Here is a 15775-nt window from a genome sequence, read left to right on the forward strand (position 1 = left end):
TGCTTGTCGGGCAGAAAACAATAGCGTAAAGAATTATTGGTGCATATTTTTTAAATTGGATGATTGATATTTTAAAAATGAACAAGATTCTTAATAGAAAATACTGTAATCATTTTATAGATATTTTATTCTATTATGATGTAGGTACAGATAGATCTTAAATCTTCTTGTAGATCTTAAAAATTGTCAAAAGTTTTTCCAAGTCGCCCTTTTTCTAATGCATGTCAGACCTGGATCAGCATTAGTTTGTCCGACTTAATTTGGTAGAAATTATTCGTTCTTCGCGACAGTTCCCTTTTGGACGCTTTAAAATCTTTTTTGTTAAAAAAAAAAGAATTAACTACACTTAGCAATAACCTATCGCCACTATATTATTCGAACATTCATATCATTAGTTAGGATAGAGATAGATAGCAGAGCTGAATTTCTTCAAACAATAATCACATTTTAAATACTCTAGAAAGCTTAAGATAGAGTTGACTTTGTTAACTAGTTAGTAAAGCAATTGGATGAACAAATGCAGCTCACAAAAATAATAATTGTTTGTTTAAATAAACTCATTTATTAGCTACCATATATTTTTTTTGCAAATATTTTATAATAGACAATGTTTTAGGTAAAACTCTTCATTCTGGTAACAGATCCGTAGTGATCTCTTCATCAGCGAAATCATCATCCAAACTTTGTTTACCACCCCATGGTGTACGAGGCACCGTAGCTGATGTTCTTGGTATTGCCATTCCTGTTCTTGGACGTTCTTCTATTGGACCCAGGGGATCACTGTAGCTGGCGTCTAAAAGTAAGGCGTAGAATTAATTTTCATAATATTTTGGAATGACAAGAATATAAACTTTCAGGTTTATATGCTATTGGCGTTACACTCGTTGTAGACGCTAATCAAAAATAATGGACCAGCGAAAAAACTATTCAATAAAATCACTCTAGCATTTTCAGTGAACATTTTATTTTCAAATATTTGATATGTAGCTTTCATTTAGGTAAAGTACTAAGTGTTAAAAAAAACAAAACGAAATTTCATATTTATTTTAAAATTGCACTCTGTAACTTGCATGACATCCGTTCTAATCTGTTCGTTTTTATGGCTGAACCTAATTTCCTTTCAAGGTTCCGCTCCGCAGGTGCCTTCAGAATGTTTAAATACCACACCAAAGAAGTGAGATTAAAAGCTTCTCTTACAGATGTCGCTTTAAATTAGAACACATCTGGAATTAATTTATTATCTTGTATTGACCTATTTCGCTTGATTTGCTTATAATCAGTGGTTATAATTAAAATCTAAGATACGTTCTAAGAAATAAAATTCAAACAAGTATCTCTGGAGTATTATGATTAAATTATTTATAAGTAGTTAACGTAATAAATAAGATTACATTATTGGTAGAGTATTCAATATTATATTATAAGTAACAATTCTGTTTCTGCATATTAGAGTTTTAAAAGCTGTTATCCTTAAAAATAAATCTAATAGTTATCTAATAATCTAATAATTTGTCTAACCAATATGTTGCTGTTGAGGTGACTGATAGCGAGACGTATTGCCTCTAGATGGTGGCAACGGGGAATCAATATTCGCTGGACTGAATCCTCCTCTACCGCTTGTTGAAGATCTTCCACTGCTTCTTCGAGAACCTGTATGCCGCAGTTTGATTACATTGTGGTTAGTTTTATCATTATTTATTTGTTTTGTTTTGCAAATAATAACCCTCCATCCGGTGCTAATGATCAAGTTGTCGATGTGCTGGGAAGAAAAAATAAAATAAATAACTTTATATAAGGTCCTCTTCAACCTGTGCTCTGAATTATTTCGGGTAGAGCAGCTTGTGAAAGCGCTGATAGAATGGGATAGAGTAACCGTTTTCAGTAAGTTGGTTATGGAAGAGTCGATTTTCGTGAGTAAATGAGGTATTTATGTTTGTCAAATGTCTTAATGTAATCGACTGCGTCGCTTAAAATCGAGCTGCGTTGATTTTTTATTGATTGTACCTCACAGCTCAATGTCCATTTCGATGGTAAATGAAATCCTTGATGTTAACCTTCAGATTTTAGTTTTCCAAATTCCGTTTTTCTGTTTAGTGCTTATATGGAATGGCATTTCCCTGTTGGAATGTCCGTCCTGGGTATCGTTTGTTATTTGTCGTAGATAGGGACTGCAGATGGGTACGTATTTTTACAAGTTAAAGGATTGATTTATTAGCGTTTTACTTTCCAGGTCCCAGATCTACAAATGAATCTTGAGTGTAAAGTTGCTGATTGTGTGTGGCGGTATTTTCTGGGATGCAAAATTTGTGCAAATTATTAATTAATAATAATTAATTGCCAGTAATGTTTTTTACCCGATCTACTACTGCTAATCCTTTCTCGAACCTCCTTAGCTTTTTCTGCTCTTTTCAATTCCATTGCATAATCATTTGTTTCCTTCAATCCTAGGTCACTGCAAAGTCTTACCAGCATTTTTAAACCTGTAAAGAGAAGAATCTTAGTAAGGTTTTCTGACTGGATATTTTCTGGTACAATTCAAAATTCCTGCGACTAAGAGCGACAGGTCATTCTCAAGGTTATTATAAGCGAAAAAAGAGATCAGTGGAACTCTATCCATTGTAAAAAATATGAGTGAGAGGAATCACGCGATTTAGAGACTAAAGTTGACAAGCGACTGATATTGATATTCCTGAAATGGAATCTATCGCTGTCAGTCTTCAAGATAATGATCTTCTACCTATATATTACATATTTTAGAAAACGTAAGAAAGCTTGTATTACCAAATTTTGACCCAAATTATAACAGAGTTTGTTTATGTTTTCTGCAATATGTGAGTTGTTAGATATCGTTCGATATTCGCAAACAGAGTACCTCAAGTGTTTGCTATTTATTTTATAGTTTGCATGTATTACATGAATATTTATATGAACCTATAGCTAAATGTCAAGATTTTATTGTCGCTCTGAAATAATTATTTTGAGACTGATGAATGCCTATACATATAGCATATAGTAGTAGAGAAAATTCTTTGGAAATTTCGGGGATGGTCTTTTAATTGGTAATATTGCTAATTCACCAATTGTCTTTTTTTTTTATCATTGGATTTATCTAGCATCTATTTATTCTCTTAAAAGTTCACATCCGACGCCTCTTCAGGCGTTTGATATGGACAATTGGAAAAATAAAATAATTTATCTGAAATATTATGTATAAAATTATTTAATTATTAATAAATTTTCTCTGGGTAGACCAAGTGTATCACCATTTGGTTGTATTCGCTAGAACACTTAGACACTTCCATTGATCCAATTTCATTCTGGTTTTAGTAAGTAAGGTGGCACGTAAAAGATAATTGGCTAAAATATTCTACTTTCCTGGCCTGACAGAACTAACTTTAAAAAAATAATTTTCTATTTTAAAAGAAAGAGCTTACAATCAATGTTATCTGGAAATTTTTCCAAAACATTTTTATAAGTGTTGAGAGCAGCTTGGTAGTTGCCAGCTCGACGATGACAGGATCCAATCAACAACAGCCACTTAGTTTCATATGGTTGCATTAAAGCTGCACGTTCATAAAATGGTATAGCTTTTTCTGGTACACGATGAGTAACATAATATGCTCCTAACCAGTCTAGAACTTTTATTTCTGATGGTAGATACCGATAGGCCTTAAAGTAACAAAGCAAACAATAGTAATGAAATCCTTCCGTTTAAAACATTCTTTAGTACAATAATTACCTCAAAATGATAATGATAAGCTTGTTGTTTATCATTATCGCTGTCGTAGATTTCGCCAAGTTTTTGTAGGATACTAGGATCTGCTGGAACGATACTAAGTAACTGTAAAAACCTTTTTCGGACAGAAAATTAGTTGCCAAAAATGTGCAGACTACGTTTCTTGAAATTTTATGAAATTTGAAATATTTACCATTCAATTGCTTGATCAATGTCGCCCACTAGTTGATGTAAGTGCGCTAGCTGATATAATACTGGAGGATGACTGCTCATTATTGCGTGCAGTTTTAAGAAGTAATCCAAAGCATCTTCATACTGTTCTAATCTTTTATGGAGCAGCCCTGAGTAATTATAAGTTAAGTATATAAATTAAGTAACTTTTTCTCTGTAAAAATGAATTTAGTGGAACAAAATTAAAGAAAAAAAAATACCCAAATTGTAAAGTGCTGCAATACAGGATGGATCGTTGTCTAAAGCAGCCAAGTAGAGTTCTTTTGTTCGCTCGTGTTCTCCCCTTGCAAGATAACAATTGCCTAAGTTGACATAAGCTGCAGAGTTGTAAGCATCAGATATGCGTGCTAATTCTGCATATTTTTCACCTTCATCAAGATCTCCTTGCTAAAAATGAACATGTAAAAATTTATTTGGAATAGAGGGTTATTACCTCAAATATCTAAGAAGCTCTTGGGGAAAAAAAACTTGGAGACAAAAATGTCTAGTGACTGTAGTTCATCTATTTGTCTCACTTAGGATTTCTCAAGATAAATTCAGAAGTGCTATTAGCCTTTGTTGTCACCTATAAATAAATAGTTATACACAAAGTTGGTCCACAATGCTGGCAATATAATGATTTTCATCCGTAATCTCATCTTTTTTTTTATTATTCCAGCGATTTCAGATTTTCGTCCATCTTCATCAACATTAGGTAGTTTTTCAGGTGAAGAGTAATTTTAGATCTCTTCATAAAGCTGTTATCCCTTTGTCATCACCACTTTTCTTTACAGTTCGTTTAATGAAAACGAGACAGAAGCTTTTTAAGTGGAAGTCAAATTTCTATATAAACCTGATGGCTCATTCTAACTGGAAAATTCCTTTAAGGTACCTAAAAATGTGCTCAGCCCTGAAAACTCCAAATATTGTGGCAAAAATGTCATAGGTTGTTTAGGAAAAGCTGCTCTTACCAAGTTCTACTTGCTTCACCATCGAAAAAATTCTTAACACAAGTTAATGAATAGCAAGGTTTCTTGTCGCTTGTATTTCTTGATCAATTATTATTATTCCTTAGTTATTACCATAGTAGAGTTTTTTTTTTATTAAATCGCATGCTTCATAGATTTTTACAAATTATTAGTTATACATAGTTCATTTAACTCCAGCAAATTTAAAAAGCAAGACCGAACTGGCTATATTAAAATTTCATTTTTTGATTCCTAAAGAAGGTGATGGGGATAAAAGATAACCAACTCACATGGTAAAAAATGAATGATAAATTTGTGGCAGCAGTTGTAGCCAATCTGGATTCATTATTCTTTTGCAAAACTTTTAGAGTATCTATGGCGTTTTTTAATTCTCTTTGTTTCAGATACATCAACGCCTTGTTTACTTCCAGATCACCAGCCAAAGTAGAATGGTACGAACCTCTTACAGCATCCATACACCAGTTGTAGCCTATTCAAGAATAGTAAATATTATGTATATATATTTTATACTCTTTAAGGAAAAGAACTTACCTGCGGTAAAATTACTATCAATGGCTGGTGCAATCAGTTTTGCCGCTGTAAGTATACTATTGTGTGCTTGATCTCGCAGTTCTCTTTCCAGTTTTCGTAATCCATCATCCCTTATAACTTCTAGCACAAGTTTTAAAGTAGTATCGTCGTCCTTGAATTAATATCATCTTGTTTTAATTAATAAATATTTACGTCATATTTTATAAATAGTAATTAGTTTAATATCTGTGAAGAAACATACTGTTAGATTATATCGATCTTCGTCCACATCTAAAGGTACGGATATAAGTTTTGAAAAACTTTCCTTCATTTTGTCTTTGTCTCCCATTGCGTAATAACAAAGAACTGTATACAATCCTATAAGAATGCTTTTATATTATTGTAAAATGCTAGTAATATAATATTTTATTTGGTTTTTGTTAAAAGAAAAATTATCTGACGAAAGAGATCGTATTCCTAAAATGTTGTCATGAAGACTGAAGTCTTAAAGAAATCTCTAGCTCTTGTCAGGTGCTCTAGAATCAACCTATCTTACCACTGTGTACTAAAAAGATGATTCTTTTAATTAAAACATTCTGTCAGGAGTGAGAATTGCGACTGGAAATCTAACATATAAGAAAAATCATTGTAATAAATTGAAAGTTGTATGTGAAAGAAACGTAAAAGTAGGAGCCCTTGGTACAACTAGTATTGAAAGTGGTGACAAGATTTTTCTTATTAACATGTAGTAAGTTAAAATTCTCTCATCTAGATTAACAAAAATAATATACCTGCTTTAAAATTTGGTCTTTCTTGCATTATATATTCAAAACTGTCACACGCATCGTTGTACTGTCCCATTTTTACAAACAGAAGACCAATATTATGCATAATTTTAACCCTGATTAGAAATGAACAGTCATAAAAATATTATAAATAATAATAGTATTACAACATCCTTGTTAGGATTAAGACAATTTTGTTTGTCCTTATCTGTATTTATTGATTTGTTAAATTTCACTTAATTTTCTGTCCATCACTGCAAAGCACAAAGTACCTACCTAAGGTCTTTATGTGTATTGGGTACTTGATCCAAAGCCATTCTATACATCTTAATAGCTTTTGCCACTTGTCCAAGTTTAGCGTAAATGTTTCCCATATTTACCTTCAATTGGTTTGAATTTTGGAATATGCGATTATTTGTTATGGCAGTATACGTTCCTAGTGCATCATTGTACATTTCATTATTAGTATACTGTGTGGCCAAGTTAAACAGTACCTAATAATAAGAAATATGGTGTTATAACATTGACTAGGTAATGTTTACAGATATTTATATTGTACTAGAGATTCGTAAGTTGATTTAACTAAAAATCTAATCCATATGCAGGCAGTGAAGTAAGCATTCTTGTGTCAAGTGGACCTACTATCAACAGTTCTTTAAAAACTATTTTATTTTTGTAGAAAAAGATCAGATTTGCAACTTGATTCAAATTAACGTTGAACAATATTTTTTTAGTACCTATTTCATTCTCATCTTTATTAGAATGTACTGAATGAACATTGTTGACTAATTATAACATACGTGACTGAAAATTGAATTTTAAAATAAATTAATTCTTACCAGATATGTTATATCCATATTGTGCGATTCACTTAATCCCGATTGTTCCTGTAGTTTTATTAGACTTTTCTCTCTTGCTGAAGCCTCTTTAGCTCGCTCTAAAGCTCTAGTAAATTCCCCTAAACTTGCTTGTGTGCATGAATCATCTACAAGTTCAGTAATAGACTTTTCTACCCGCCGAATCTTATCTTCTAATCTAAACAAGTGAAATATTAAATTGAATAATGAAATGTACATTCTAGATTAAACTGGTCCTAAATATACTTCAAAAAATTCACCGTTCTTCAAATCTTTCACTCATTGGCATACTGCCCATCATCGTACGAGGAGTAGTTACAGCTTCTGCACGTTGTGAAGTATAACCGGCCCCTCTTACTGCAGTCATCGGTCTGCTAACTTTGTCCAGTGATCCCGTCACGGGTCGCATACCTCCTTCACGATACTGTCACATTAAAATTAAGTAAAACCTATTTTGAAATATTTTAATTTTATTGATAGTTAATATTTTTATGCGGAAACCTTCAAAAGTAAATATACATAATATTATTATAATTAATCTGCAAAATGTTCAGCTGAATTTAAAGGTAGGAAAAAAAATTGAATAATCCATACCCCTGTTGAAGTACCAAGGCGCATCGCAGTTCCAGGGGTTTTATACCCCGTATACTGAAACAGAATTAATACATCCTTAAAAAAATGGATGTCAATAAAGCATGCCAATAAATTATTACTACATATTGCTACTTAAAATGTAGAAGTACTGTTTAATAATTCAATTTAAAAATTATGGTGTGTACACGAGGGTACAGTAGAAAAATAATGGTTTTTATTAAACACGCAATTTAAGTATTTATTTTTATTAATGGATCGAATTGTGAAAAACAAGGTGATTGACTGGTGAAAGCATCTTCAGTCTGATTTGGACTCCATGCTGATGCCCGATACTTTGGGTATATAATAAAAAAGACCTGCACTTTGGAAATTATTATTTGTTCAACTTAAAAAAAAAAACGTGAACTGCTAAACAATTGGTAATAGGGTAAAGTTAAGACTGGGTTATAAGGTGAGTGTAAAAAAGAAATCAATCTTTAATTTTGACAATTTGTTTTCTCTTGTGCGCTTGCAGGAATGTGGCCTAATTTCATCTTATGGAAAATATGTGATTGTTCTGTTTATCTAAATACTATACGCAGTGTTGCAAGTAAAATCTAAATCCAATGGGAAAGTCTTGATGGATTACTCCTTTGTTCCAGAAAACTTGCAATATCTATTTTTTCTCAAATTGCCCTGAAGCATCAATGTTGGATTAAGAACCAACCATTGACAGCTGAAATATTTCGTCATTTCACCACTTATTACATGTCCTTCTATACTTCTATAGATTTTTATTTATGAGAACATTTTTTTAGCTGTTTAGGAACTATCATTTTTGAATGTAGTCCAGGTCAGAGAGTGAGAGTGCTATAGGTACTGCTAGTTCTGCTGAAAGTGTACAAGTACTAGTAGTTACATTATATTTTGCAGCTTCCTTTAAAGCTTTTATCCCTTTGTGAACACTAATGTGCGAGGGGACTCTTCTAAAATGCTTGAGCTTGGGCTCTGAGCTCACATAAAAAGACATCTACACGATGCAGGTAATAATCAAGGTTAGTAAGTGACTTGAAACAGGATATAAAATAGTGTAGCGGCTATTCTTTCTGTTTCCCGTTGATTAGCCTTTACAATTTGCTAATATCTTTCAAACTAGCTTTATAAATTTTTTTGTGAAGTATAGGATATTTGCTTATTCGGCAGCCTCTACACCTGACGGTAAATGAGGCAGCGAGTAAGGAAGTAAGCTTATTAGGCTGTTGCATATCAGAATCTATCCTATTCATCATCTCACTCTCCGTTGTGACCTGAAATTCACAAACATCATGCTTAGTCTAGCTTCTTTCTAAGAAGTTTTGTGCTCTCTTGCTTTCCGGCTCATGTTGCTAAATAATACGTATAAACGTGGAATTAATCCGGTTCTTCTATACCATTTAACTAGCACTTCAAGAGTTACAAACTTATATAAAGTTCCATGACGGCCACTCTGAATCATTCTCTTACTTTGGAGATATTACAAAATGCTGATTAAGAACATTCTTCCCTTCGATTTTATTATAACAGATATAACGTCAATCGACTTGCTGAAGGATGTTATGGCCTTCAAAAGATGGTTCTTAGAAGATAAAGGTTTGGGTCAAGTGGAATGCGTCAATATTATGGAGGAACCTAAATCCAGTTGAGACTGTTGAACCATAAATTAAATAAATTAGGGCGCCCTCGACTTAGATAGCTGGATGATGTGGAGGAAGATCTCCGTAGGGTTGGAGTGAGAAGATAGCGCCTTAAGGGCACAGACCGTGGTGAATGGGAAAAACTTGTTGAGGAGGTCCAGGTCCTACTTTAAGGACTGCTGAACCAAGTAGTAAGTAAGTTATAGCTTTAATGGTACACCATTTCTAGTTTTTTTTGTAAAGTACTAGTACAAAAAATAAAATCGAAATAACTGAATGGAACACGTTGTGTATAGAACTTTCTTAACCTAAAGAAAAATAGATTTTGTAAACTTAAATGTAGATGGATAAGGTATAAATCGTTGGATTTCTTCTGTAGAAAAACGGTCATTTCTTAGGGATATTGTCATTAGTTTCAAGCTGGAAATATTTTCTCAATAAGCGATTAAAAATCCTTCGTTATTCATGATAGTAAATAAGCGTTTCAAAGGTAAATTACTGACCAAACGACTTCTTTTTCCATGCGAAGATTTCAGAGCTTCTTGTAAGAATTCGTCTTGCTCAATATTAGCTGTATTGTAGGCTGGATGGTAATTATCATAACCTGAGTAAAGGTCATCATCTTCTCTGGTAGGAGTTGCCAAGTGTAGTCGTCCTACAGTAGCCATTATCACGTATTTCTAAGTTAGTTTCTGTTAAAATAAATTAACATGCAATAAAGATGTTTTTCAAGTTAGAAAAAATATATAAAGTAAAATAATCGAAAGCCAGTGTTCATCGCATCACAAATAGCTGCTGCACTGTATGTTTTGAATTAGAAGTTGCCACAGCAACCCGTTGAATACAGACAATCCTCTTTTCAAATTGAATTTCGCGCCAGACAAATTGATTAAAATGAATATAAACATTAAAATTTAATCACATTAATTTTAATATTATTTGTTATCTAAATTTATTATTTTTCAGCTTGATAATAAATAAAATTATTAAAAAAGAAAAAAGTTTAAAGGTATACACAACACCGAATTTGTAACTTGCTACTTGCTATCCAGCTGCAGATTCTTTCGATAGTTGTGTTAGTGAGGTTAACTTACGAGCAAGATGAAGTATGTTTTACCACTTAGTTATCGTTATTTATTAAAAACATCTTTGTATTATTTTGTTACTTATTTATGATAATGTATTTAATAATATGCTAATAATTAATTTTCAGAATAGGATTGTGTGCTTATAGTGGATATAAGATATATCCTGGCCATGGGAAAACCATGGTCAAATCTGATGGCAAGGTAAATTTCGTTAACAAATTATTTAAATAATTATTATCTTGGAAAAATACTTTAATAGTGGCATCCACAGAATACTGCTAGTTTTCATTGTTAAACAGTTGCAATTGTTTTGTTGTTACGAACCAAAGTTGAAGTGTTCGTATCCATATTCTAACTCTATTTTGGTGGTTTTTCATTACATTATTTTCAAATGCTATCAATTTTGAAAAGTGGTTATTTACTTTCGAAAAATGTTAATCTGAACACTTGTACGATAACAGTCTAGACAAGTGTTCATGGCTAGCATTCATTTTTAATGTTGCTAATGAATTACATGATTGTCTTTAAGACATTTACGTTCCTGAACGCTAAGTGTGAAGCCTCACATCTAATGAGAAGAAATCCCAGGAAAGTGACATGGACAGTATTGTACAGGTATGTTTCATTTCTACTTTTGTGAAAATATCTACCTTATAATAGTTTTAATCTGTAATTTGCTTCATTTTCATTTTTTTTTTTGTAGGCGAAAACACAAAAAAGGGCAAGAAGAGGAACAAAGCAAGAAAAGAACACGTAGGACGCAAAAGTTCCAGCGAGCAATTGTAGGAGCTTCCCTTACGGATATCTTGGCCAAAAGAAACATGAAACCTGAAGTGAGGAAGGCGCAAAGAGAACAGGCAATTAGGTAAGTAATATTATTCTCTACACTTTTCGTAGTCTAAGGAAAATTTTTGTATAACTTTGGTTGAAGGATGACTACCCCAGTTTGCTATATAAGATTACGCATTGTTATGTATTACCCCAAAACCGAATGTCGAAGGTCAGATTCTCATTCTTACATCTTAGAACCGTAACCCAATACCGTAGATTTACCCTCCACCATTAAATATCTATTTTGGTATTCCCATGACAAGTATAGTTCCCGAATTCCTTCTCAAAACAATACTAAAACCACTTATTTTTTCATTTTTGCAAAATGTTAATGTATGTATTTACTTATTAGTTGGCATTCCAATATTGTAATTAATAATTTAATTACTTTCATTGATTTAAAGAAAAAATGCATAATGGCATTTTTCCGCTACAGTTAAGAATCTTCTGTGCACTAATTATAAAAAGCTTAAACGTCTTGAAAGAAAGAGAAACGTCTTGCTATTTTCTAGAATGCAAGAGAGAGAATCTTAAAGTCTCAACATTTAATAAAAATTTTAATTTTAATGATTTATTTTCATTAGTGTTCGAAGTTTTATGAAAATCATTGCATTTCAAAAGAAAAAAACATTATTTGAGGAAAAAGCTGCATATCAAACGAACGTTCTGCTTTTATTTTCCCTTAGGAGAATTTGAGCACTGTATTTCTCATGATGTAAGCAAACCGAGAGATTTCTTCTGGGGTATTTAAGGTATTTGTTTTGCTTTTTTGAGAGCCCTGGGTTCGTGTTTTGGGTCCGTAATGATCCATCCAAGATCCCAATATTAGTAATAAAAATATATTAATTGGAGGCGCTTCCGGACTTGTTCTCTCGTTATAGGCGAAAAAAAAGAAATATCCCTGGGTTACAAATATATTTTGTACAATAAATACAATAGAATGAATAGATAATCTTGATGTAAAACTGTCATGTACTATGTATCATGTTAACCTTTCAATATTAATGCTTGTATGCTTACGATAAATAAACCCAATTTTGTAAAAATCTAGGGATATTTAATTCTTTTTCGATCGGTTGAACTTCCGCCGTAGTCAGTGTAGACGTCACTTTTGTAATAAGATTTTATATTTTAATGGTATATTGGGTGAAAAAATGGTATTTTTAAGGCAAAGTGAGGCTAGGTAAGTGATATGTTTTCACTCCTAAAGATAAAGAATAGGTTCCTAGATATCACTTGACTTTATGGAACCGGTTCCTAAAAATTTAGGATGCGATCACTGGTCATTGGGGGAAAAAAATAATCTACCAGCGCCTTACCAATGAACAACGAATTATTCGATTTCTAAAAATGTAATTATTTTTTAGAAGATTTAACTGTTGATATAGATTAACTTGCGTGACAGTTAATGTTTCACGATATATTTTTTTTGCATGCAGTTGTCAGGCCCTCTTTATTCATATGAAAATGCTACTTTTAAATTATTCTTCTCATACGATTCTACTATCCATCAAGGCAGTTACTGTGTGTGCGAAGTGGTATGAAATAATTTTAAACTCTAGATTTAATTAAAAAAGTAAATAATACCACAGTTTAATAAAATGTTTTATTAAAACCAAGTAACTTGTTCTTAATAGCAAATGTGGGATTGTAAGGGTATACCATCAATTCAATTATTTCCTACTTGTTTAAAGTGTTCCATACATTTAAGTGTGTGTGTGTGTGTGTGTATTTGTACATGAAGATTTCTTTTGCGATTTTATTTTTATTTTTTGGTTTTGAACAATAGTTTTGGTTATAAAAGTAGGGGAGGAGATGCAGTATAATAAATAGTTTCTTTTAAATGGACGATCTGATCTTTTTACTATTTTATTATTTTTTGTTTATTATTTTACTAGGTTAATTGATTATTTATTGCTGCATTGTACCATTTTATATTAACTTTTTCTGTTGCAGTATTTCTCCTATAATAAATAACTTGTTAATTCTAAAACTACAATTTTAATATCTGAGCTAATTCCAGGAGTAAGAATTATCTGCGTTGATGTTGATTTCTTGAGTTATTTACAATGTTTCCTATGGTTTTAGGGCTGCAAAAGAACAGAAGAAAGCAATTAAAGCAGCGAAGAAACCAGAGAAGGCAGCACCCAAAGTAAGTGAATCCAAATTTCTTGATTTATCAAAATTTATATGTATGGCAATAACAAGCTACAAAGAAATAAGCAACTTACCCCCAATTATTTAAAAAAAAAACGTTAAATACAGATCGCTGGTGTATGTTTATAGAATTAAGATTAAAGGAGATGCTCTTATGATTTTTGGACAGACGTATCGATCTTTTCTTGTCTGAATTTCGACATGCTTTAATGTTTTTCGATTTGATAATTGTTTGTTAACTTAACATTCGAATTTTCGATACACTTAGCTAAGATAACTTCGTAAGCGATAATTATTGTTTTTTAATTTATCATTATTTTCTTAAAGTCTACAGTTAAGCATTTAAAGAACTTACTAAAACGACTGCAGTAACTAGTCAGCTTTTAATTTTTCCCCAGCGTGTATCCTAATTTAGTTATTTACGTATGTATGGCTGATGGTATTGTATAGAATTGACAAGTTGTATAGAATTGTTTTTGTATTCTGTTTTTGTTTTGTACATAATACAAAAATTCAAACTATTTAGAGAGTCAGTAACATAAAAATAAAATACAATATATTGGCTATGCGGGTTGGTTGAGTTACAGAAACTAAGAGCCAGAACTGAAGAACAGGTATAGTGAGACTAATTACAATGTTCAATTTTGGCAAAAGAGTAAATAAAATAGATATTGGGATTGTATCTGTCCCATTGTTAGTACCAAAATTCCCATGTAAGTCCCACTAGATCTGTATATATATACCTGTTCTTCAGTTCTGGCTCTTAGTTTTTGTAACTCAACCAAACCGCATAGCCACTTAAGTTTCAATAATTATACAAAATTTATTTTTTTATTATTATTTTTATATTACTGATTTTCTATGTTACTGATTCTCTAAATTGTTTGCATTTTTGTATTTGTAGAATCCAGGCCCTGAAGAAGACAATATATTTGTCGAAACGTTGGCAAAAAGACGAGTTGTTTTTTATTTGACCGATTCCTCGCCAATCTTGAATCCTTAGTTCAATAATTTACGGTCACGAAACCTAGATATTCATATTTATTTTATGCTACTTTTTTCAGGTCAAGCAGCCTCAAAAGGCCAAAGCCACCAAAATTCAACAGAAATCTGCTCCAAGAGTTGGAGGGAAACGTTAATTATGTTAATTAAATTACATTTAATACATGTCTTTTATTAATTAGTTCGTTTTGATTTTTTTATTTACCTATACACGAATTTCTAGTTGAAAAATCTAAAGTAATTGTATGAATTGGGTCATTGGGGTGTTTGTAAAAGAAAATCAAGTTATCATGTAAATTTTCTTGAAAAACTAGTGTTTCCATTCTGTTACAGCAAAAATTGCTAGCTTAATATGAATGCAGATTAACTTATAGGGTTATCTGTGACCGCAAATGTTAGATTAAAAATGGCGAGTAACTTATTTTTTAGAAAATGAAAGTGTTGGCAAACTTTACTACTTGAATGACTCCTTTAAGGTAAGATAGCTCTTAAAACAAAAAAGTTTTTAAAATACATATCGAATTTATTGATACATTAAAATATAATTAGACATGCATATTAATGAGCTATCTTTGATGTTCATATATACATTTGTTCTAAAATCTGTTTCAAACTTACTTTTGAACACGTTTGAAAGTGAAACAGATAAAAGTGTAAATGTGTTCTGCATTATTTATTTATTTTTTGTTTTTTTAGAGATTGTTCAGTGATCTAATACTTGAATTTTATACCAGCAGTTTTAACTTCTTTTTTATAGTTCTGTGTAGTTTATTTTAATTTTTCATCGAAAAGTTAAGGAAAATAGGTAATAACGCCCAACTCTTATTTTATACATTTGTTTTTCATAATGTAATGAGGCATGTAACTGAATTACAAATTAGAGTTTTGTATGTGGACTACTTGGGTAGTGACGGACGGGGTGTGGGGGCGAAGGAATTAAATGAATTGTCAATTCTGATTAAGGTAAACTATAAAAATATTGTATTTGTATGATTATGTTAGATCCACTATCTCTTTCGTGTTAACAAAGATAAAAAGAACTGTTGAGTTCTTGTCCAGGAGAAAATTTGGAAAAGCAACAAATGGTTTAGAAAAATTCATAATATACATAGATCACTATCTAGCGGAATAATTGTGAACTGTAAATAGTTATATAGTTTCTAACTCTGTCGCTAGATTGTGTGGGCATGTCAATTTTTATATTTTCATTATATCTATCTTTTCAAATCACTTGTGACTATGATATCTATTCACTGTTGTATTTAAAATATGTAAAGTAATTTAGATTGGTTAATTTTAGCTTGTGAAAAATCCATACTGCGGTTCAATCTTCGATCCCATGTTACCACTAACGTCTTCTACAT

The 15775-nt window shown here is 31.6% G+C and overlaps 2 protein-coding genes across 2 annotated transcripts; one reads left to right on the forward strand and one right to left on the reverse strand.

Moving 5' to 3' along the window:
• Positions 1 to 539: 539 nt before the first annotated feature.
• Positions 540 to 10152, reverse strand: LOC141451417 (intraflagellar transport protein 88 homolog). The gene is made up of 16 exons (XM_074122784.1): positions 9837 to 10152; positions 7682 to 7735; positions 7348 to 7511; positions 7070 to 7265; positions 6507 to 6724; positions 6237 to 6346; positions 5708 to 5823; positions 5467 to 5617; positions 5205 to 5404; positions 4168 to 4354; positions 3930 to 4077; positions 3740 to 3851; positions 3435 to 3669; positions 2355 to 2480; positions 1519 to 1650; positions 540 to 793 (listed from the first exon to the last, which is right to left on the reverse strand). Exons 1-16 carry the CDS (start codon positions 9999 to 10001, stop codon positions 627 to 629), a joined length of 2481 nt encoding a protein of 826 aa, XP_073978885.1. The 5' UTR covers positions 10002 to 10152; the 3' UTR covers positions 540 to 626.
• A 149-nt stretch (positions 10153 to 10301) lies between these two features.
• RpL24 (ribosomal protein L24) lies at positions 10302 to 14592 on the forward strand. The gene is made up of 6 exons (XM_074122799.1): positions 10302 to 10439; positions 10547 to 10622; positions 10951 to 11036; positions 11125 to 11286; positions 13341 to 13404; positions 14474 to 14592. The coding sequence occupies exons 1-6, from the start codon at positions 10435 to 10437 to the stop codon at positions 14546 to 14548; spliced, it is 468 nt and encodes a 155-aa protein (XP_073978900.1). The 5' UTR covers positions 10302 to 10434; the 3' UTR covers positions 14549 to 14592.
• The last annotated feature ends 1183 nt before the right edge of the window (positions 14593 to 15775 follow it).

This window comes from Rhodnius prolixus, unplaced genomic scaffold, assembly GCF_049639745.1.
Source record: "Rhodnius prolixus isolate KJV_2025 unplaced genomic scaffold, Rpr scaffold_8, whole genome shotgun sequence".
Taxonomy (NCBI): Eukaryota; Metazoa; Arthropoda; class Insecta; order Hemiptera; family Reduviidae; genus Rhodnius; species Rhodnius prolixus.

Coding starts and splice junctions, on each gene's coding strand:
- LOC141451417 (XM_074122784.1), bottom strand. CDS start 10,001: ATGGCTACTGTAGGACGACTACACTTGGCAACTCCTACCAGAGAAGAT. Junction 5,824..6,236: donor AAGACCAAATTTTAAAGCAG/GTATATTATTTT, acceptor GCATTCTTATAG/GATTGTATACAGTTCTTTGT. Junction 2,481..3,434: donor ATTTCCAGATAACATTGATT/GTAAGCTCTTTC, acceptor TTCTCTTTACAG/GTTTAAAAATGCTGGTAAGA.
- RpL24 (XM_074122799.1), top strand. Junction 11,037..11,124: donor ACATGGACAGTATTGTACAG/GTATGTTTCATT, acceptor TTTTTTTTGTAG/GCGAAAACACAAAAAAGGGC. Junction 13,405..14,473: donor CAGAGAAGGCAGCACCCAAA/GTAAGTGAATCC, acceptor TACTTTTTTCAG/GTCAAGCAGCCTCAAAAGGC.